The sequence below is a fragment of the Rhinichthys klamathensis genome, unplaced genomic scaffold, assembly GCF_029890125.1.
Source record: "Rhinichthys klamathensis goyatoka isolate OS25496 unplaced genomic scaffold, OSU_Roscu_1.1 h1tg000033l_1, whole genome shotgun sequence".
Lineage (NCBI taxonomy): Eukaryota > Metazoa > Chordata > Actinopteri > Cypriniformes > Leuciscidae > Rhinichthys > Rhinichthys klamathensis.
Genome location: NW_026606582.1, coordinates 1259380 through 1281384, shown reverse-complemented (window position 1 = coordinate 1281384; position 22005 = coordinate 1259380). Strand labels below are relative to the sequence as shown.

Below are 22005 nucleotides of genomic sequence, written 5' to 3'. Positions count from 1 at the left end.
GTTCACTACTGCGCAGAATCGGATCCTGCATTCACTACTGCTCAGACTCGGGTCCCGCCGCGTTCACTACTGCGCAGAATCGGATCCTGCATTCACTACTGCTCAGACTCGGGTCCCGCCGCGTTCACTACTGCGCAGACTCGGGTCCCGCCGCATTCACTACTGCTCAGACTCGGGTCCCGCCGCGTTCACTACTGCGCTGACTCGGGTCCCGCCGCATTCACTACTGCGCAGAATCGGGTCCCGCATTCACTACTGCGCAGACTCGGGTCCCGCATTCACTACTGCGCAGAATCAGGTCCTGCGTTCACTACTGCGCAGACTCGGGTCCCGCCGCGTTCACTACTGCGCAGACTCGGGTCCCGCCGCGTTCACTACTGCGCAGACTCGGGTCCCGCCGCGTTCACTACTGCGCAGACTCGGGTCCCGCCGCGTTCACTACTGCGCAGACTCGGGTCCCGCTGCGTTCACTATTGCGCAGACTCGGGTCCCGCCGCGTTCACTACTGCGCAGAATCAGGTCCCGCATTCACTACTGCGCAGACTCGGGTCCCGCATTCACTACTGCGCAGAATCAGGTCCTGCGTTCACTACTGCGCAGACTCGGGTCCCGCATTCACTACTGCGCAGACTCGGGTCCCGCATTCACTACTGCGCAGACTCGGGTCCCGCCGCGTTCACTACTGCGCAGACTCGGGTCCCGCCGCGTTCACTACTGCGCAGACTCGGGTCCCGCCGTGTTCACTACTGCGCAGAATCGGATCCTGCATTCACTACTGCTCAGACTCGGGTCCCGCCGCGTTCACTACTGCGCAGAATCGGATCCTGCATTCACTACTGCGCAGAATCGGATCCTGGGTTCACTACTGCGCAGAATCGGATCCTGGGTTCACTACTGCGCAGACTCGGGTCCCGCCGCATTCACTACTGCTCAGAATTGGATCCTGCATTCACTACTGCGCAGACTCGGGTCCCGCCGCGTTCACTGCTGCGCAGAATCGGATCCAGCATTCATTACTGCGCAGAATCGTGTCCCGCCGCGTTCACTACTGCGCAGAATCGGGTCCCGCCGCGTTCACTACTGCGCAGAATCGGATCCTGCATTCATTACTGCGCAGAATCGGGTCCCGTGTTCACTACTGCACAGAATCGTGTCCCGCCGCGTTCACTACTGCGCAGACTCGGGTCCCGCCGCGTTCACTGCTGCGCAGAATCGGATCCAGCATTCATTACTGCGCAGAATCGTGTCCCGCCGCGTTCACTACTGCGCAGAATCGGGTCCCGCCGCGTTCACTACTGCGCAGAATCGGATCCTGCATTCATTACTGCGCAGAATCGGGTCCCGTGTTCACTACTGCACAGAATCGTGTCCCGCCGCGTTCACTACTGCGCAGAATCGGGTCCCGCGTTCACTACTGCGCAGAATCGGGTCCCGCGTTCACTACTGCGCAGAATCGTGTCCCGCCGCGTTCACTACTGCGCAGAATCGTGTCCCGCTGCGTTCACTACTGCGCAGAATCGTGTCCCGCCGCGTTCACTACTGCGCAGAATCGTGTCCCGCCGCGTTCACTACTGCGCAGAATCGTGTCCCGCGTTCACTACTGCGCAGACTCGGGTCCCGCGTTCACTACTGCGCAGAATCGTGTCCCGCTGCGTTCACTACTGCGCAGACTCGGGTCCCGCGTTCACTACTGCGCAGAATCGGATCCTGCATTCATTACTGCGCAGAATCGTGTCCCGCCGCGTTCACTACTGCGCAGAATCGGGTCCCGCCGCGTTCACTACTGCGCAGACTCGGGTCCCGCCGCGTTCACTACTGCGCAGACTCGGGTCCCGCCGCGTTCACTACTTCGCAGACTCGTGTCCCGCCGCGTTCACTACTGCACAGACTCGGGTCCTGCGTTCACTACTGCGCAGAATCGTGTCCCGCCGCGTTCACTACTGCGCAGACTCGGGTCCTGCGTTCACTACTGCGCAGAATCGTGTCCCGCCGCGTTCACTACTGCGCAGAATCGTGTCCCGAGTTCATTACTGCGCAGAATCGTGTCCCGCCGCGTTCACTACTGCGCAGACTCGGGTCCCGCGTTCACTACTGCGCAGAATCGGTCCCGCGTTCACTACTGCGCAGAATCGTGTCCCGCCGCGTTCACTACTGCGCAGAATCGTGTCCCGCCACGTTCACTACTGCGCAGAATCGTGTCCCGCCGCGTTCACTACTGCGCAGAATCGTGTCCCAAGTTTACTACTGCGCAGAATCGGTCCCGCGTTCACTACTGCGCAGAATCGTGTCCCGCCGCGTTCACTACTGCGCAGAATCGTGTCCCGCCACGTTCACTACTGCGCAGAATCGTGTCCCGCCGCGTTCACTACTGCGCAGAATCGGGTCCCGAGTTCACTACTGCGCAGACACCAGCATTACAGAGTGACCACTGTTCTGGAAGAGGAACAGCTCAAAATCCCTCTGGCTTCTGTGAAGGACTTGTATCTGCCATTCCCAAGATAAAATGAAAAGGAGGCCTGATCTAAAGAGCTATTTTGCTTTTTTCGACTCTGATTGGAGTAATTTTCTGTACAGCATCATTGGTGGTAATTTTGTTTTTAAACACAAAATCCAATGTTAAACACGATTGTTTTAAAAAAATAATGCGGGTCACGGCTTCAACAGAAACAAATACCATCGATTAACAACCTCGTAGCTCACAGTAGATCTGCTTTTAAAGATTTATCATTAAATTATAAAAATTATCATTAAAAATCAGTTTCCATTTGGAGAAAATGAATGGAGTTTTTACTTCTGGAACCAGACTCTTGCACTATTTTACATTATTAAGTGTGAAAAACAAGCAAAAAAATTGATTTTTAAAATCAGTCTCATATAGGATATCAGCAAAAATATAAAAATACTAGCTAGTAGCTACTGTATCAGACAAATATTTCATCAAAGGTTGTTTTACCTCAGATCCTCTATCTCCTTGATGTAATTCTGAATCATATTTCCAATCTCCTCACTGCCTTCACCTGAAATAAATAGTCAATATTCTGTCAATCATCTTCCAAGGTCCATTGATTAATGTAACCTGACATGAGCAGCACTGATACAGTGATGTACCTGCTCTGGAGAGCACCTGATTGGCCCGTTCGCTGAGCATCTGCGTGAGTCGAGCGCCCTGAGCGTCGATGGCCTCCTGCATGGCCTTCACACGCATGCGCAGATTATTGTTCTCGATCTGCAACATCGAGTTCTCGTGGAACATGTCATTGATGCTCTCCAGCCCATCCTCTCCAACCATACGCTTCCCCTGAGAAACAGACACAGCTTTACTTCATTTACCAAACATACACACAAACGATACGTTTGCTGCTTAATATACATTATTAATAACTGAGTACCAATAATAACTGAGCAGCAAATCATCATATTAGAATGATTTCTGAAGGATCATGTGACACTGAAGACTGGAGTAATGATGCTGAAAATTCAGCTTTGATGACAGGAATAAATTACAATTTAAAATATATTCACATATTTCATAATATTACAGTTTTTTACTGTATTTTCAATATAAATGCAGCCTTGATGAGAAGAAGAGACTTTAAATTTTTTTTTTAAAAGACATATATAAAAATAATGTAAGACCTTGCATTGTTTTTCATTCTATTGCTCATGTCTCATATTAATGCAAAAACATGTTTTTGCCAATAACACAACAAAGAGTTGCCTCTTCAAGTGACATTAAGTGGTGAGTAAATCTGAAGATAAAAAAAAAAATCCATCTATCAAAAATCCCAATTATTTCAGGGGTATTTTGTTGGGCTCCTGTAACTAGTCATTCCTCAAAAGTGCTGTTTGCAGTAGTATGGTAACCTATAAACACACATTTGTTTTGCAAAGAACTGAAATAAACCTGATCACCCTGAAGCCAGCCAATCAGATCGCTTGTGAATTTGGAAACTTATTTCCATTTTTGAGTGTGATATACCTCTGATAGTCCAATCTCAGTAACTCTACAGTATCTGGGTCACCCGTACTTTGAACTGAACATGAAAACTCTGTGTTAGTAGGTCAGATCTTTAACCACCTTTATTTTGGGAATACTCTGAAGACAACACGCCAGAATTGAAGTCCAACTCACGGAAACCTTTCTCAGGCCTAACATCTCCCCCTATCAGAAGCAGTGTTGATTGAGAAACAGCCTCACCGTTCTGTACTCCATGAGCTCCATCTGCAGCCGGGCGATCTCCGTCCTGAGAGCACTGATCTGCTGGCTGGCCTTGTCTTGGTTCACCACCACCCTGTTCTTGATGTTGCGAGCTCTATTGGCGTACTTCAGCGTGTTCAGTGTCTCCATGAAGTCCTGATCCGATGGGCTGATGCAGGCGATCATCATCGTTCGACTGAGAGACCAGAGAAAATCTTCATCTTTATTCATTTCCTCACACTGCCTAACGCTACAGTGCCAAATAAAGCTTTCAATCTGGATATGGATCAATTCTAATGTAAATGCTTTGTTGTTGACATATTGCTATTATCCTGTTATATTTATGTTATTATCTAGTTATTATGCTGTTACTACACATTTGTATGCTGTTCATGAGAAATACTGTGAATTAGTGCAAACCAAAGGGCTTCATATCAGTAGCCGCGTTTCCACTGCCGGGCCAGGGCCGGGCCGTGCTAGTGCGTGCCAGGGCCAGTCGCGTTTCCACTGTCACTTCCGGGGCTAGATCGGGGCTTACTCGGGGCCAACGGCCAGGATTTCTGGCCCGTCGAATACCTTGGGCCAAAGCGGGCCAGCTCGGGCTAGAGGAGTGGTTACGAACAGAGGCGGGGATTACCTGAGTCGAGAGACAGGAGCGCCGAATGATTCTGTCAGCATTAAAGACTTTTAAAATAATTTAACTCACTTTCATGTTTTAATGCCTTCTGTTTGTGATCCGCTGTGGATTCTGATCACCGTATAAGGTAGAAATATTTATACGCGATGCAAAAGACTATGCGCGCTAACCATTACCATAGTAAACGCTTGAATACGCATAGTAAAAAAACATGGTGAACGCTTGAAGTCAGACCAATCATAAAGGCTATCACAATCATGTTTTTATTTTATCTGTCAGTAGCCTACATATACTACATAGTAGTCTCTTTATACCGGACTATCTACTTTTTTTTCGGGAGCTTCCTATTTCTCTGACTGAAAATATATCTGTAGCTACTGGGAGTCGAGACTGTGGTAGCGCTCCTCAGGTCGTATTTTTGGTGGCATATAACATTATTTGTAGAAATTATCATTGTTTCTAAATGTGATATATGTCCTGTAACTACCAATAAACAGAAACAGCCTTGACTGAATAATGTAAGTGTGTCCTCTTTCTTTTGTGAAATAGACCTAACGTTAACGGTCATTTATTTCTGTGTGACTAATGTGCAATTTTGACATAAATTAATTCATTATGATCAATGTATCACTTTTTATTGTAAACCTGTGGTAAAACATCGATGCTTGGGTTTTAAATATTCAAGTAAACAACAAAAATGCCAGCAAACGGCCGCTTTTATCATGTTTGTTTTGCGATGCACGCTGTTTCCAGTGATTTCTTTCTGATTAGTTTTCTGATAAAACTTCCATTTGTTGGTGAAATGATGGGTTAGTGTGACGTTGTTCCAGAGAGGCGTGTTGCGGGCGTGTTTTAGTGACGCGCTGTGGAGCTTCTGGCCCGACAGTGGAAACGCAGGCCAGGTGCTACTGGCCCGAGGCTATTAGCCCGGCACGGCCCGTTTAAAGCCCTGGCCCGACAGTGGAAACGCGGCTAGTGTTTAAAGAATTTTAACTGAATTTTTTCAAAAAAATATAAAAATGTACTTTATTTCAAGTCATAGAATTCCTTTGACTGAAGTTGTTATTCAGTGATGTATTGAAATATTCACTGAAATCAAATATGGTGCCAGTTTGTTTAGGTCAGGGGTCGGCAACCCAAAATGTTGAAAGAGCCATATTGGACCCCCCCCCCCCCCCCCCAAAAAAAAATCTGTCTGGAGCCGCAAAAAATTAAAAGCTTTATATAAGCCTTATAATGAAGGCAACACATGCTGTAAGTGTTATATCAGCTTTATTAGTATCAAAATGATAAGTAGGCTACAAATTAGCTCAGATCGGGCCCAAAAAAATCAAGCCCGGCCCGGCCCGACACATTAAACGTAATTATGAGACCGAGCCCGATTTTAACCCGACCATTTTTTAATGTGTGGGTCGTTATAACTGACGTTCTCAACTCTCCCGCCCCCAACATTTATGTTTGGTCCCGCTCCCGCCCGCAAATAAAACTTTTTTCTGTACCTCCAAATACTTTCAAGTTGGCCTACGTGTCGCCACCATACATCCTCCTGATAAATTATTTGTTATTAAAGCATTAAAACACAAATCACTGTTAATTTAACATAAAAGCAAGCAGTTTACTATGCGTGCATGGTTTGGCATGACTGAATGCGCGCAAAGTGCGCTCTCTTAATAATTCCTAAAAAGCTGACAGTTCATCGCGATCTCACACATCTCTGTTATTATCAATGAAGCTGACTGCACAATGAATCTTTCATAATATCCACACTTTGTTCGTTATAATTAGAGGATTTGCCAGCATACAGAATTTAGCACTGAATTTTTGAGCGGTGAGGGGAGTCTATCTTAAATGCTTCTGATTGGCCATTGCGTTCAAGAAATCAACACATATGTCTGTGATTGGCTATATCGCTCAACGCTGTAACCATGTTATGAATAGAAATTCTGGCCTGTAAATCGTTTCTATTTTGTTTTAGTAGAGTGAGTGCATTACCACATGCGCCCGCGCCCGCGCTCAGCCATCAAATCTAGTCCCGCGCCGCACTCTATTGCGTTGGGAGTGCTCAGCTATCTTTCTCTTTTTCCCCTTGGGATCCACGACCCATGACACACCCGCCGGTTTGTTTGTTTGTTTGTTTGTCAGCCAACAAATATGACGTAAATTCTTCGTTGACAGAAATGTTGAAATTAAATATTTATTATACACATTTTTACAACGTTGAAAAACTATTTCCTCCTACAGAAATTATATTAAAACAAAAAATATTTTTTTAATTTTCAAATTTTTGAAAAAGCTCCAGGGAGCCACTAGGGCGGCGCTTAATAATAATAATAATAATTCATTACATTTATATAGTGCTTTTCTAGGCACTCAAAGCGCTTCACATGGAAGGGGGAATCTCCTCAACCACCACCAGTGTGCAGCATCCACCTGGATGATGCGACGGCAGCCATAGTGCGCCAGAACGCCCACCACACACCAGCTTACCGCATGCGGCTCTAGAGCCGCGGGTTGCCGACCTATGGTTTAGGTTCTAGACATGCAAGAACAAATTTTGATGATGTCCTTGATGTCCAATCTGTTGAAAGGCTACATCTTTGATTTGAAAGTGACATCCACAGGCAAGATTATCAGTGATTTATCCTTTCAATTTTAAGTCTGCTTCTCACACAAAGCTATTGTATGACTTCAGTAGATTTAGAAAATACTACAGTGCCTACAGGGGACACGGACTACTTTTCACTACAAATGATCACTGTATAAAAAATAATTTCTTTAAAATTACTCTTAGTGCTTTAAAATAAACAAAAAAGGCATTATGGTTTGAAACCAAATGAGGGTGAGAGAAAAAAAATGACAGAATTGAATAAAATTTGTGTTAAGTCCAGAAATGTTGACACCGACCTGTTTCCACCCAGTGAATCCTGCAGAAGGCGAGTGAGTTTGGAGTCTCGGTAAGGCACATGCGTCGATCGTTTGCTTCGGTCTCCTAAAGCACTGATGACGTTCCCCAACGCCAGCTACATCACAGCAAGGAAAGAGCAGAGAGAAATATTATAGCTCACCTTATGTTAAATACTTCTAGTCTGAAGATATCTGTGGAAGATCTGTTTTTATTATTGAATAATATTACTCGTTCTGACCAATCCACAGTTAATGGAGATGCCCTCTTTGGCTCGGTCCCCGGTGGCCCCCGTCCTCTTGAGTCGCTCCGACCCGGCCAGATCCACGAAGTGAAACTTGGCTGTGAGAGTTTCAAACTCCTCCATCTCAGACGAGCTGTTGGCCAGTCGATTGTCTGTCTCATTGTCCTGCTCTGGGGGCTGAAAAACAAAAGTGAATAAAGACATCAACATAGACTATAGATGGAATTTATTCAAAAACGGCATTTTTCTACTCAATATGGCGGCTGTGGGAATGTAAGCCGTCATTTAGATAAAAGAGCCTGATCTTTTTCCGGAAGAAGCTACATTTATGCTAGATTTGATTGTTGATTGGACATGTTATTGAAACATCATTTTGCTAAAAAGTCTGGATTTTGTTTTCCCCTATTCAAGTAGAGTAGTGTTCGTCTGATATATCGCCAAGACCAATATATTGGCTGATAGTTGGAAGCGTGACTTTTAGCACACCAGGATCATGAAATTGTCCAGCCATAACTTCCTGTTTCACATGAGTTTAAATATGAGGAAACACAAAGGCCAAACTTCCTTGATCATTCATCACAATGAGTTAAACCAAAGAATATAAGTCTGATGTGCAGCAAAAGAGTGTTCAGCTTCACAAAATAGAAAGTGTCTGTAAGAAAATCCCCATTTCCACCATCAGGTGGGATCAATAATTAACAAGTTCCAATCAACTAAATATTTCACGAATCTGCCAGGAAGAGGACGAGTGTCTATGGTCTTAATGCACGGTGAGGAGGAGTTGGAGTGGCCAAAGACTCTACAAGGATCACAGATGGAGAATTGCAGAGATTAGTTGAGTCTTGGGATCAGAAAGCCAAAAAAAACTAATCTAACAACCCGTACATCACCACATGTTGTTTGAGAGGGTTTTAAGAAAAATCCTCCTCGCTCATCCAAAAAACAAACTCCACCAAATTCAGATGTCAGACGACTGGAACTTCTGCATTTATGCCACAAACGCACTAGCTAATCATTTAGTAAATAAGGAAATAAATAGCCTGAAATATAATCCATCTATTTTCTAAGCGTGGGTGATAGAAGCAATAACTTGCATGATATTATTTTATTTAAAACAAAATATATATATATATATATATAAATAAATAAAAAGTAAAAAAAAAAAAAAAAAAAAAAAAATATCACAAAATACACATTTTATGAAAATTTGATAAAATAAAAAAATGGCCTTTTCACTCGAGGTGGTACTTACGTTTTCCGCGGGTGCACAAACACGCACTTGGCAGATGTGAATGGTGAAGATGGCGTGAGATCGAGAGCTCTGTACATTCATCTGAGTGCTGGCAGTGGTGCGGGAGAGAGCGCCCAGCTTCAGACACTGGATCATCTACAGCACGCGGGTAAAGCAGGATATCACACTCATATTATGCAGAATATATGGACAGAATATCTCAGAAAATAATCAACGAGGCTCACTTCTGCCTCTGAGGAGACGTTGCGCGTCGTCACGCCTACAGTGTAGATGCTGCCGCTGGCGTCCTCGTGGATTTTAATATGAGATTTCTGCTTTCTCATCTCCATGTCACGCGTGGTGTCGAAAAGATCCAACACCTCCTCATTATACAGCTGAAGATACACATGGAGAGAGAAGACCGACCATACAATATTTATAATACAATTTATATCATTAAACTGTTTTTTTTGTTTGTAATCTTCCTTAAATAAACAATCACTATCATAATCTCAGCTTTTCCAACAGTCTATTATTTTTGTATTGTTATATACTACAATAGTATTGATATTCTTTTATTTTTATATTTTGTTTTTACTTTAAGTAAATTTGTCATTTTTATTAATTTTAGTTTTTTTATTATTTCTATCTAGCTTACATTTATTTTTACTTCAGTTTTAGTTTTAATAATTTTTTTACTTTACATTTTTATCTAATATTATATTTACTATTATATTTTCTTTTTACAGCTTTTTTTTTTTCAAATACCGAAAACCATTTTTAATAGTTGTAGTTTTAGGACTCTGTTTAAACGATGTAAGCTCATGGTCTAAAGCGCACAGCACAAGTGCACTGAGGGCGTCCAAATCCACTTTTGCTAGTTCAACGACGGGAAAAATGGTCGGCGCTCCCGGCGCATGGTCTAAAAGGGTCGTCCCTATTCTCTTAATGAGTAATGGGTGTGTTTTGGGCGTAACATGCAATAAACCAATCAGAGTCTCATCTCCCATTCCCTTTAAAAGCCAGTTGCGCACATGGTGGGATTTACAAGCGGAAAAACTGAACGCTTCTCTAGAGATGAATCGGATCTGCTCATGCGCGAGGTTAAAGCTGTGAGTGTGTGTGTGTGAGGTTAAAGCTCAAGCAGACCATCTACGGGACAGAGTGTACGCACGTTGTGGACCTGCTTATAGGCGCACATTACTAACACGCTCTTTAAATAACAAAAAAAAATTTGCACCATTGACTTTAGACCAGGTTTCAGTTGGTCAATGACTATTCCAATTCCTCAAAATAGCAACGCGCCAACAATGCGCCTGAACACACCTCGGTTTCAGAGCGGGTGTCATGGGTGCACATGGGTGCAAATGCATTAGCTATTTAAACAACGTGGCGCAGGACGTGAAAATTAAACTGCGTCGGGCTGAAACTAGCAGAAAACACTCGCCTGGCGCTGCATTGCACCGGATGTATGATAGGGCCCTTAGTTAACAAAAACAACATTGCATTGAAGATGTCTTCGTGGAAATCATAAACTGTTCTGTTTGTTTGAGCAGCCAAACACGCCCACTTCTGGCTCAACCAATGGCGTGAGTTTGGGCTTTTTTTCTGACCAATGGCAGCTGGTGAGGAGTATCTGTCACACAAAAGGAACATTAAAATGAACCGTGGAGCATCATCCAAAAGCACAGTACCTCCAGAAACTGTGCGCTGATCTTGAACTCCGGGACGGGTCGGCCCTGATCTGCAGCCGCCTGGCGTCTCTGCTCGACGCCTTTAAAGAGGTGACCGACCGCCCGCGGGATGATGCCCAGCTCCTCGTCCAGTATGGACATGTCAAAGCCCGTTCCCATCGTATACGTCTTCCCTGACCCTGTCTGAGATACAACATCAAATCTCACATCAAAACATATTCAACTCTAAAATACATTTTTATAAGTTTCCATTATACAAATTGTGCACGTTGAACCCTATTAAAGTTGCGTTGCAAAATTATGTGATTGTATTTAAATAATAAGTCATCACATAGACTGATCTAGTTTTTTGTCTACAGGATGACTGGAGATGTGTCTGTCTGGCAGATGAGTGAGACTGTTGATAAATCTGGATTGACACAGTGCCAGAGAGAGAGACAGACATCAGAGCTGTGTGCTGGTGTTTGGGGGAAGTCAGCCATGAAATGCAGGTCACGGGCAACGCTCGCCATATAGAGAGAACATGGAAAATACAGAGCTTGTACAAATAAATACCAGGCCAAATAAACTCCTTTAACCTGTAATCATAAATGATGCTGGGTGTATAAATATCCCTCATCTGTGAGACGATAAATTACCAGAAGCATCTTAAAGTCAAAATGAAATTGGTCAAATGAAAGGGAAGGTTCATCCAAAAATAAAATTTACTCTTCCTCATGTCATTCCAAAACTATACTTACTTTATTCTGTGAAACATAAAATAAATAATTTTGGAAAATGATGACAAATTTAATTTTAGGGTGAACTATTCCTTTAAAGGATTAGTTCACTTTTTAAAAAACTTTTGCTGATAATTTACTCACCCCCATGTCATCCAAGATGTCCATGTCTTTCTTTCTTCAGTCGAAAAGAAATTAATGTTTTTGATGAAAACATTCCAGGATTTTTCTCCATATAATGCACTTTACTGGGCACCAAACGGTTCAAGGTCTAAATGACCGTTTCAGTGCAGCTTCAAAGGGCTTTAAACGATACCAGACGATGAATAAGGGTCTTATCTAGAGAAACGATCACTCATTTAAAAAAATAAATAAGAAAGTTAAAGTTTTATAGGCACAAATGCTCGCCTTGCGAACTCTCCTGTTCGAACTCGTTCATCAAAATGAATGAATCTTTTCGAGTCAATGACTCGAAAAAAGATTAGTTCATTTTGATGAACGAGTCAATGACTCGAAAAAAGATTAGTTCATTTTGATGAACGAGTTCGAACAGGAGAGTTCGCAAGGCGAGCATTTGTGCCTATAACACTTTAACTTTTTTATTTATTTTTTTAAATGAGCGATCGTTTCTCTAGATAAGACCCTTATTCATCGTCTGGTATCGTTTAAAGCCCTTTGAAGCTGAACTGAAATGGTCATTTGGACCTTGAACCGTTTGGTGCCCAGTAAAGTGCATTATATGGAGAAAAATCCTGGAATGTTTTCATCAAAAACATTAATTTCTTTTCGACTGAAGAAAGAAAGACATGGACATCTTGGATGACATGGGGGTGAGTAAATTATCAGCAAAAGTTTTTTAAAAAGTGAACTACTCCTTTAAGGCTGGGATTGATTGGATGGTCTCTCCACATGATTGGAGGAAAAATAAGAGGTCTTGATGAGACATTTCAAAGGCAAAGCCATTACATGTTAATGCTAAACTGCAGAGTTCGTTTTCAATCAGACTGAGACCACCTTGGTCAGGCAATCTCAGACAGATAGTTTTTGTATGATTCCGATCACGACTGCCATGTTTATACATGCCTACATGAACTGAACAAATCCAAATGACACGGGTGTGAAAATGCCCTAGACTTAAAGCTGCACGTTCAATCATTAAAAGATGGCGATCTTGATTCAAACACCCATGTGATCTTATTCCTAAATGACAACTACTGCATTTCGGATTATGGACTACAAATAACTTGGTAACACTTTACAATAAGGTTCATTAGTTAACATTTGTTAATGTATTAACTAACATGAACTAACCATGAGCAATCCAATTATTACTGTATTTGTTAATCTTTGTTATTGTTAGTAGGGGTCGACCGATTATCGGCCTGGCCGATTATCGGGCCAATATTAAGCATTTTTATGGTTATCGGTATCGGCCATTTTCAAAACCGATTTGCCGATAAAATAATTTTATTTTGAAATGCGCTATATTTGGCTCTGACGCAGCCACCTTTGTCGGAACTCACCACTCTGTAGACTAGACTAATGTCCCCGCACATCTGATTTGTTGGGAGTCACGAGTCCGGCCAATCAGCGCGGAAAGCTGAGGCACTGAAAGTGTTGCACTCTCACACCGAGAGAGCACTCGCTGACTAGAGCTGCTTCATCACGCTTCAGTTGTCTCTCAAAGTTAAGGCAGCAGCAGAATTTGCTGAAGAAGCAATAGATTACTACACTGAAGTTGCAAAATACCTCAATATAATAGAGCCCTGTGATTTCCGCGATGCAGAACAGACGGAGTCGCGGAATCCAGTCATAAAAACGGAATTTACTGTATAAAGCGGAATATCACCGAATTTGTCAACTTTTTGATGAATTAATGAAAAGCAGGTCAGTACAAATCAAACCGCAAAAAGACTATTTAAATATGAATCCTGCGTGTGTCTAACGTTAAATGAATGGCGCAGAGACGCGTGATTTCAGTTACCACACACACACACACACACACACACACACACACACATTGGAGCACGCGTGACGCTTGCGCTGTTTTCAGCCTCAGCCGCATCATTATATGAGGACATGATTGGATACACATCATATCCAGAGCCGCTTAGTCACTTCATGAGCTTTTTAATGCTTCAACTGAGAAAAGTTATCGACATATCATAAACACACAGAAACTCAAAGATCTCCACGGCAACCCGTCAAGATAAAAGTTCGGTTTTTCACAAGGCCCTAAAAATTACATTTTTGTTAAAGTGTAAATAAATTGAATAAGTTTGATTTTAATTAATTAGAAATGCTTTTTGATTACTACAATTTTATTTAAAAATTAAAATAGAGTCTTTAAGTTTTACAAAATGTTTACAGAATGCTGCTGGGTGCTCCCTGCACTTTTTACAAGTTATTATTATTATTATTAATAACAGTTCTCAGATTCAAAGGTATGTTTAAAATCATTTAAAGAAAGTATTTGTCAAAACCCTTTGTTATTCTTAAAGGAGCACTTCACCCATTTCAACATTAATCTTTATTGAAAGTGGGTCATATATGTAGTCGAAATGTAAAAGAAATTTTGAATTTGGTGCCCTCTTGACCGAGAAAAGACAGAAAATAACTTTTGGGCGCATTTGTATGTAAGACAACAACTCCCACATTGCACAGCTCCGCAAGCCACTCCCACTAATCCAGAACAGCAGCGCAAACATCACAAATCACTCTTCCGTATACAAGGCTAACGTTAGCTGCCACCAGAGTTAGAAATTCATTTCACACAAAATTTATAGTTAGTTGGCTGTGGCGAGCAAGACGAGGGCGAGCCGAGGCACGTGAGATGACTGCGCGAGGCCGGTGGCGTGAGTGATAATGAACGACACCGGTGAGACGCACCGGTCTCTCTCGCGTCTCTCACCGAGGAGCGGACGCATAAAACGAGGAGCGACAGGGCAGATCGAGAGAGGAACAGGCCTGATTTTATGTTGTGTTTTGTTTCTGTTGTGTGTGGCCAACAGTGAGGGGCTGCTGGCTTATACTTTTGTTTTGTATTTGTTTATTTTACTATTAAAATGTTTAAATGTTTGCCGGTTCCCGCCTCATTCTTCCCACAACAACGAACCCCATTACATTGGCAAACTCATTAGCGAATTACTCCTCGTTTGTATTTCTTTCTATATGGTGAATTATTGCATGATACCTGGTTCAGTCAGAACATGCGGTGCGACACGAGGATGGTTCACATCACAACACAAACGTCCGTGTGCTCGTCTAATCAGAGAGAAATTGCTATCGTTGAAATTCTCTACAGCAGACGGACTCTATCTGTGTCCGTAGCGCACAGCGAGAGCACAGGCACCAGCAGTCCGCTCAGCTCGAGCCAGTCCGGGCTCCTCGTCTGCCTCCTGTTCCTCCATCAGCCTCAGCTGCTCTTCACTATATTGTGGCTCGTATAAATAGCCACGAACATCAGTTTCGAGCAAAAGATTTTCAAAATCCTCGTCTTCCATATCGTGTGTCGTAAATTCAGGCATTATGGTAAATCTAAGCTAATCTGTCTTCCAAGCAAGATGGCGGATTAATAGTTTAGTTTCTTCAGGTTTAGTCCCACCCACTGATCTGTAATAGGCCGGTGGGGTGAGTGGGTCCCACGCCCTTGAATAATAATGAGCTAAAGGCTGTAGTTTTCTTAATATGCAATGAAATTTATCTTCCGTCCTATCGTGACGCAAAATGACGATATTTACGTCACGATAGGACGGAAGTAAAACACTTAAATCCTTTTTTCTCCCATCTCAGAAAAAAAACAAGCAAAATTCCACCATCATTATAATATATGACTGGGTTTCTAACAATACAAACCTTAATGCAAATGGGTGAAGTGACCCTTTAATTTTGACATTAATTTACAGTTTTACACCAGACATAGCTATAATATATATATATATATACATATATATCGGTTCAAAATATCGGTAATCGGTCTATTTGACCTGTAATAATCGGTATCGGCATCGGCCCTGAAAATCACATATCGGTCGACCCCTAATTGTTAGTTGAACAAACAATGATAAGCTGTATTTTTATTATGTTAGTTCACATTGCATTAACTAATGTTTGTAATAAAGTATTAGTAAATGTTGAAATTAACATGAATTAATAATGAACTGCATGTATACAGCATTATTCTAACAAACCTTATTGTAAAGTGTTACCAATAACTTTACATTTCAAAGGAATGTGGTTATTTATTTTCAACTATGTGAATGTCTCAGTTGAGCATTATTTGTTTGTTCGGTCCATTTCACTGTGAATTATTTGGTCAATCAGTCGCAATTTCGGCGCAGGCTTTGCAAACAGTCTTTTACTGTAAGATATGGACCCGACAGTAATGCCACAACATGTAAATAACCGTGTTAACTCTAATGCCTGATCTGTGATCAGTGATTTCTGATATGTAATGATTCATGTACAGTCAGATGTTCTTTGACTAAATCAAACCAGTGACTAAACTAAACTTCACATTGTTTCTCTTAGTAGCATGAAAAGTATCTGTTATTTAAATTGTGATTAAACTATATACAGAAAACGATCAAAGAACCCTCCTTTTATAATCACTGGAGCTGTCAATCACACAGCGCGTGACTGAGTCCACCTCAGGTAACATTATAAAATAATGAAAAAAATGCAGTTCATGACCCCTTTAAACATTCAGTTAAAACATTCCCTTTAAATAATGGTTCACTCGACGTTGCGTCAGTAGCCTCGGTTCCCTGAGAAAGACGGGATTATATTATATAGAATCTAAGATTAAGTGAAAGAAACACAAACCTGTCCATAGGCAAATATAGTGGCATTATAACCCTCAAAACATCCTTCGATGAGTTTCTCAGTGCAGTTGGCATAGATGGTGTCCTGTGTCGAGTCCATGTCAAACACATAGTCGTACGTGAAGGCCTTGTCCTTTCCCAGAACCACCTGGGGTTCGCCAGGGGTCACAAACGTACAGATGTGGCATCCTTCAATCTTTTCTTTAGCCAGCTGAGGACGAATCCTGTGACAGAGAGAGACATGTACAAAAATAACATGCCCATTCAGACGCTGAATAACAATGAGAACCTCCTGATGTGCTGATTAAGTGCAAATTAGTCGTCTAAAATAAGCCTATAATCACTGGGTGTCACTGCACAGAATAAAATGTCTACAAATTAAATGAAAATTAAATGTCAATTTGACCTAAACATCCTCACAATCAGCAAGATAAAGGAAAACGAAGATCCAATACACACTTGTTTCTAGCTACACAATGTCGATTTCACGTGCTTCACAATTTTATTGATTTCAAAACGTGAAACACGCGTTCAGTTCCATGGAAAATACACTGTAATAGGAAAATGCTCAAATTTCCCATTAACAGCGTACAACTTATTTTCGCTGTGAAATAGCCTGTATAATAACGCAAGACAGTATTATTTCAAAAGAGTAGGTGTAACCAGTATCACTGACCATACGTAACACACAGCTTACTGGTGCGCATGAGAAAGAGCAAGAGAGAAGGAGATGCGCTGTTTGTGAAACTACAGTCTGAAAGAAATATTTCAAATTATTATTATTACCTGCATTATAAATGTGGAGCTTACGGTAAAATTATGCACAATACTGGCAATCGCAAACCGAAATTCAGGCCCTGAAAATATACTTGATGTATTGATACAATATCCTCACGCAAAATATCTGAATTTTAGGCTGTATTGATATTCACCCCATTACTATGGAAAAAACACAGTATTATATTCAACATTACATGTACTTCAATGTATTGTTCAACTAGTTTTGTATTAGTAAAAAATACAAACCACCTAAAAGAAATTCATCTGAGTGTCAGTCTGATCACTCAGAAAAGTAACTTCGAACCTTTAACAAGCGGCACGATTTGAGGTATCATTAATGTCTGTAGCACACTAAGTTAATACTTTATGGGTTTGTTTAAAATCACCAACCAGCAGTAGAAGTGATGCTTGGTTTCTAAAAAAACACCACTAAAAAGAGACACTGATGTCATTTTCTGTGTGTGCACCTGACAGCAGAGGCTGAGCCTTCGCTCTGACTGTGAGAGAACGCTTTTGTTCAGAGCACAATTCACTGACAGAGGCACAGAGAGAGTATTGTGTGTGTTTGATACTGGATCTATCCTGTGTTGCACAAGAGAGTGAGACAGAAAGAGAGAGAGAGAGAGAGAGACAGAGAGATATGTGGGTGATAGACACAAGAGCAGAGGATGGGTTAGAGAAAGTCTGTAAGATCTGTATTGTTTGTGTTTCAAACCAGAACATCATCACATAATTCATTTCACAGTTCTATAATGGGTGACATAATAAATAACGAACAGACTGAAATGTGTGCCATCATACACTAATCTCTACATCTGTTCTAAGTAGCAATGTCTGATTTGAGGCTTGGGGGGGAATATTTGCAGGTCTGAATGATCCATTCAGTATATGGAAAAGAATGGACAGGACATTCTTCAAAAAAATACACCTTTCATGTTCTACAGAAGAGAGGCATACAACATAAAAAACAGTTTATCCAGGACCAGGTTATGGTGGCAGAGCGGTAAGTCCAAACATCCTTAGCCCTGGCAACTTCCCCCAGCTCCTCCTGAAGGATCCCAAGGGGTTCCCAGGCCAACTGAGAGATATAATCCCTCCAGCGTGTCCTAGGTCTCTTCCCAGTCGGACATGCCAGGAACACCTCCACTGGTAGGTGTCCCAGAGGAATCCTGACCAGATGCCCAAACCACTTGAACTGGCTAATTTTGAAGGGGAGTCTCTCCTTAATGTCTCCTATGTTTTAGCTTCTCACCCGATCTCTCAGAGTTATCCCAGACACCCTCCTAATAAAACTCATTTTAGTTGCTTGTACCCGCAATCTCATTCTTTCTGTCATTACCCAAAGTGCATGACCATAGATGGGGGGGGGGGCAGAAAATAGATCAACCAGTAAACTTGAGCGTAAGCGCGCAAATCACATTCTTGCCGGAATGATAATGTCATGGTCCGTTTCGTTCTTTAAAGGAACACTCCGACTTTTTGGGACTTTAGCCTATTCACCTTATCCCCCAGAGTTAGATAAGTCCATACATACCTTTCTCATCTCCGTGCGTGCTATAAGTCTGTTTGACGCACCCACCGCTAGCCTAGCTTAGCACAAAGACTGGATGTAAATGGTTGCAGCTAGCATACTAATCCAAAGAAGTGACAAAATAACGCAAACATTTTCCTATTTACATGTTGTGATTTGTATAGTCACAGAGTGTACAAAAAACAAAGTCACATGAGACACAGACATATTTTAACCGTATAAATACTGGGAACTATATTCTCTGAAGGCGAAGCACTGCTACTTGGGCGGAGTGATAACCGCAGCACCCGAGACGCGCTCTCTGCTCCTCACCACGGCGCGTCTCAGGTGCTGCGGTTATCACTCCACCCAAGTAGCAGTGCTTCGCCTTCAGAGAATATAGTTCCCAGTATTTATACGGTTAAAATATGTCTGTGTCTCATGTGACTTTGTTTTTTGTACACTCTGTGACTATACAAATCACAACATGTAAATAGGAAAATGTTTGCGTTATTTTGTCACTTCTTTGGATTAGTATGCTAGCTGCAACCATTTACATCCAGTCTTTGTGCTAAGCTAGGCTAGCGGTGGGTGCGTCAAACAGACTTATAGCACGCACGGAGATGAGAAAGGTATGTATGGACTTATCTAACTCTGGGGGATAAGGTGAATAGGCTAAAGTCCCAAAAAGTCAGAGTGTTCCTTTAACACCACTGGAACCTCCCGTGATGGATGCTGAGGTAGGTTTAGTAAGCAACTGGCAACTGGCAACTAGCAGTCCTCCAGGAAAGGTTGAACAAGGAGAAGGCTCCATCACAGCCCATTTTGATGCAACTTGTCCTCTTACACTCTCTTATAATACCTTTGCTTCACCACGAAGGTCCGGTACCACAACCGGATTACTGCCACTGCTGCATCTATCTGACTATCAATCTCAAGCTTTGAACTGCCTTCACTTGTGAACAAGACACCAAGACATTTGAACTCCATTTGGAGAAGCAACTCACTCCCTGGGTACTTCTCAATATCCCTCCTCGTTACCTCGCTCCTCCGTCCTCCATCCTATGACCTGGAAACCGATCGAGCTCAGCCATCTTGAAGGACATCTCAATTCTCTAATTGCACCGTAAGGAGGCGAGTGAGGATGCTTCCAGAGGAGTCATGAGCGAGGATGCACAGGTGTATCCTATGCGGAGGTCTTTCTTGTCGAGAAACTTGACGCACGTATAAATTCTCCTCCCCCTTCACATCTGTCACAATAATTTTAATGTATGCTTTACCTTTGCAGTTTAAATAAATCATATCACAAATATACCAACAGGGCATCTTGCTTTATCTTTATTATTTATTAATTTCTTTAATAACCAAACTTTAACAAGATAAGGGCAGATCCTTTGAGCGCAGCTGATGACGCAGTGAAGTGACGGCCCGTTGGTGTTTTAAGCCCCCAATGGATCCTTCAAGGCAGCGCTGCATGGAAGGCGCTCCCCGCCCCCTGCCACGTTTCAGCCAATCACTGAAAAATCTACCATTGCACTCTGTTTACAGTTAGCTAGATAGCTAAGCGTGTCTGGCCAGCGGCAAAGAAAATCCCTAGCAGCTAGTGTTGGCTATATTTCAAAGCATGGTAATTTTTTTAAAATAATAAAACATTTCAATATGAATTCAGATCTTGGAATATTGCTCTATGCAACTTACCGTACCAAGTTGAGTGGAGTCAAGATCGATCGCTCGTTGGTTCTCAAAGTTGAATGCGAGCACCATTGTTGCGATTGGCTGAAACGCGGTAGGGGGCGGGGAGCGCCTTCCATGCAGCGCTGCCTCGAAGGCTCCGTTGGGGGCTTAAAAAAACAACGAGCAAAGTGACGCTCGAGTAATCAAGAATATTCCAAAATATAAATAAGCTTTCCTTCGACACCTCCGTCCTCATTTCTTTCCTTGCAGCCTTCCCTCGCATCCTACAGGGAGTGGAGCTGAGAAGCGAGGAAAGGAAACGAGGATGTGCAAATAAGAATTCAGAAGCACCCCCAATATGATGTGGGAGAACCGTTTTCCAGCTGTGAACGATGGCTTCAGATTTGGAAGTGGAATTCCAAATTTCAATCATTCCAATATCACCAGGCAAGGTCAGCAAGTTCCCGTCCTGGCTTACAACAGCCTGGACCAACCCAAGCTTCTCCAATATAAGCCATCTAATGGTTTGCCAAAAACAACCTTTCAGCCACAGCTCAAAGCAGCCTCTTCCGTCATGGAGGCTTTGAACAGATCTCACTTGGATTCCATGTCTCCTTAGGATGACAGAATAGCTTATTTGGGAATAGGAGTTAAAGATCTTCAAGGCAAGATTCTCTCCCAAATGTTTCCAGTTCACCCTCACGATTATCCAACTCACCACCAATTGGCAATCAGTTGACAGCTTTGCTCCTCTCTTTAGCATGTGTTCAAAAACATATGGCCACAGATCCAACAACAAAGTCAATCATTGAACTTTTGTCTAAATTAGTCTGGAATCAGGTACAACTGTTAACTATAACTATGTTATAACTGTATGTTTAAACATTAGCCTCTTTCACACATACAGTCTTTACTGGTAAATTACAGGTAACAGATCATGTGTGAACAGGACCTTTTCAAATATACCTGTAAATTTGTTCCGGCAATTAACCAGTAAAGGAAGTTGTAACATTACCAGTAAATTACCAGTGTATGTGCAGTGTTGTTATGGCAATTTTACGGTAATTTACCGGGATTGCTGTGTGAAAGGGGCTATTGTGTTTGTTATATGATTATTCCATGATGAGCACAGAAGTCCAACAACACAGTCCACAGGCGTTCCTACCAATCGCTCTCTTCCAGGTCTCTACGTTGTCCCCAACATGGTACTTACAGTTGCAAAAAGTACTAGATTCCCCAGGTGGTACCCCTTCCAGAGCCACAAGCAGGGTCTTCAAGAAGGCTGGATACTCTGAACTCCCGTTTGCCGCGTGAGCAAAGCACAGTCAGAATCCGGCACTCCGCAACATGAAGTCGCTTTGAGGAGAACCTGTTGTCCACCGGGTTAAACTTCAAAACCAAGGTGATGAGTCAAGGACTTCACACCCTGAGCAACTGCAGTGAAGGAGAGAGTCCAACCCTATATCTAGTTGGTTTCGCTCAACCTCTTGCACCAACTCCGAGTCCGTCCCCACCAGAGGTCCCCTTCCATGTTTCCACAACTAAGGACCCGTCTGCATCGGCCCCCTATTTGTCTGCCACCCTTTGTTCAAT

General features: G+C 42.6%; 1 protein-coding gene across 1 annotated transcript in view; it reads right to left on the bottom strand.

Moving 5' to 3' along the window:
* kif21a (kinesin family member 21A) overlaps positions 1-20502 on the bottom strand; it is a 63621-nt gene extending 43119 nt beyond the window's left edge. The window contains exons 1-10 of the mRNA XM_056245754.1: positions 20437-20502; positions 16450-16719; positions 10907-11089; positions 9458-9607; positions 9234-9368; positions 7979-8158; positions 7740-7855; positions 4199-4394; positions 3109-3298; positions 2954-3017 (exon numbers count right to left, since the gene is read on the bottom strand). Coding sequence (XP_056101729.1) covers positions 2954-3017; positions 3109-3298; positions 4199-4394; positions 7740-7855; positions 7979-8158; positions 9234-9368; positions 9458-9607; positions 10907-11089; positions 16450-16719; positions 20437-20502 — 1550 coding nt within the window. The remainder of the gene's footprint in view (positions 1-2953; positions 3018-3108; positions 3299-4198; positions 4395-7739; positions 7856-7978; positions 8159-9233; positions 9369-9457; positions 9608-10906; positions 11090-16449; positions 16720-20436) is intronic.
* Between the last annotated feature and the right edge of the window lie 1503 nt (positions 20503-22005).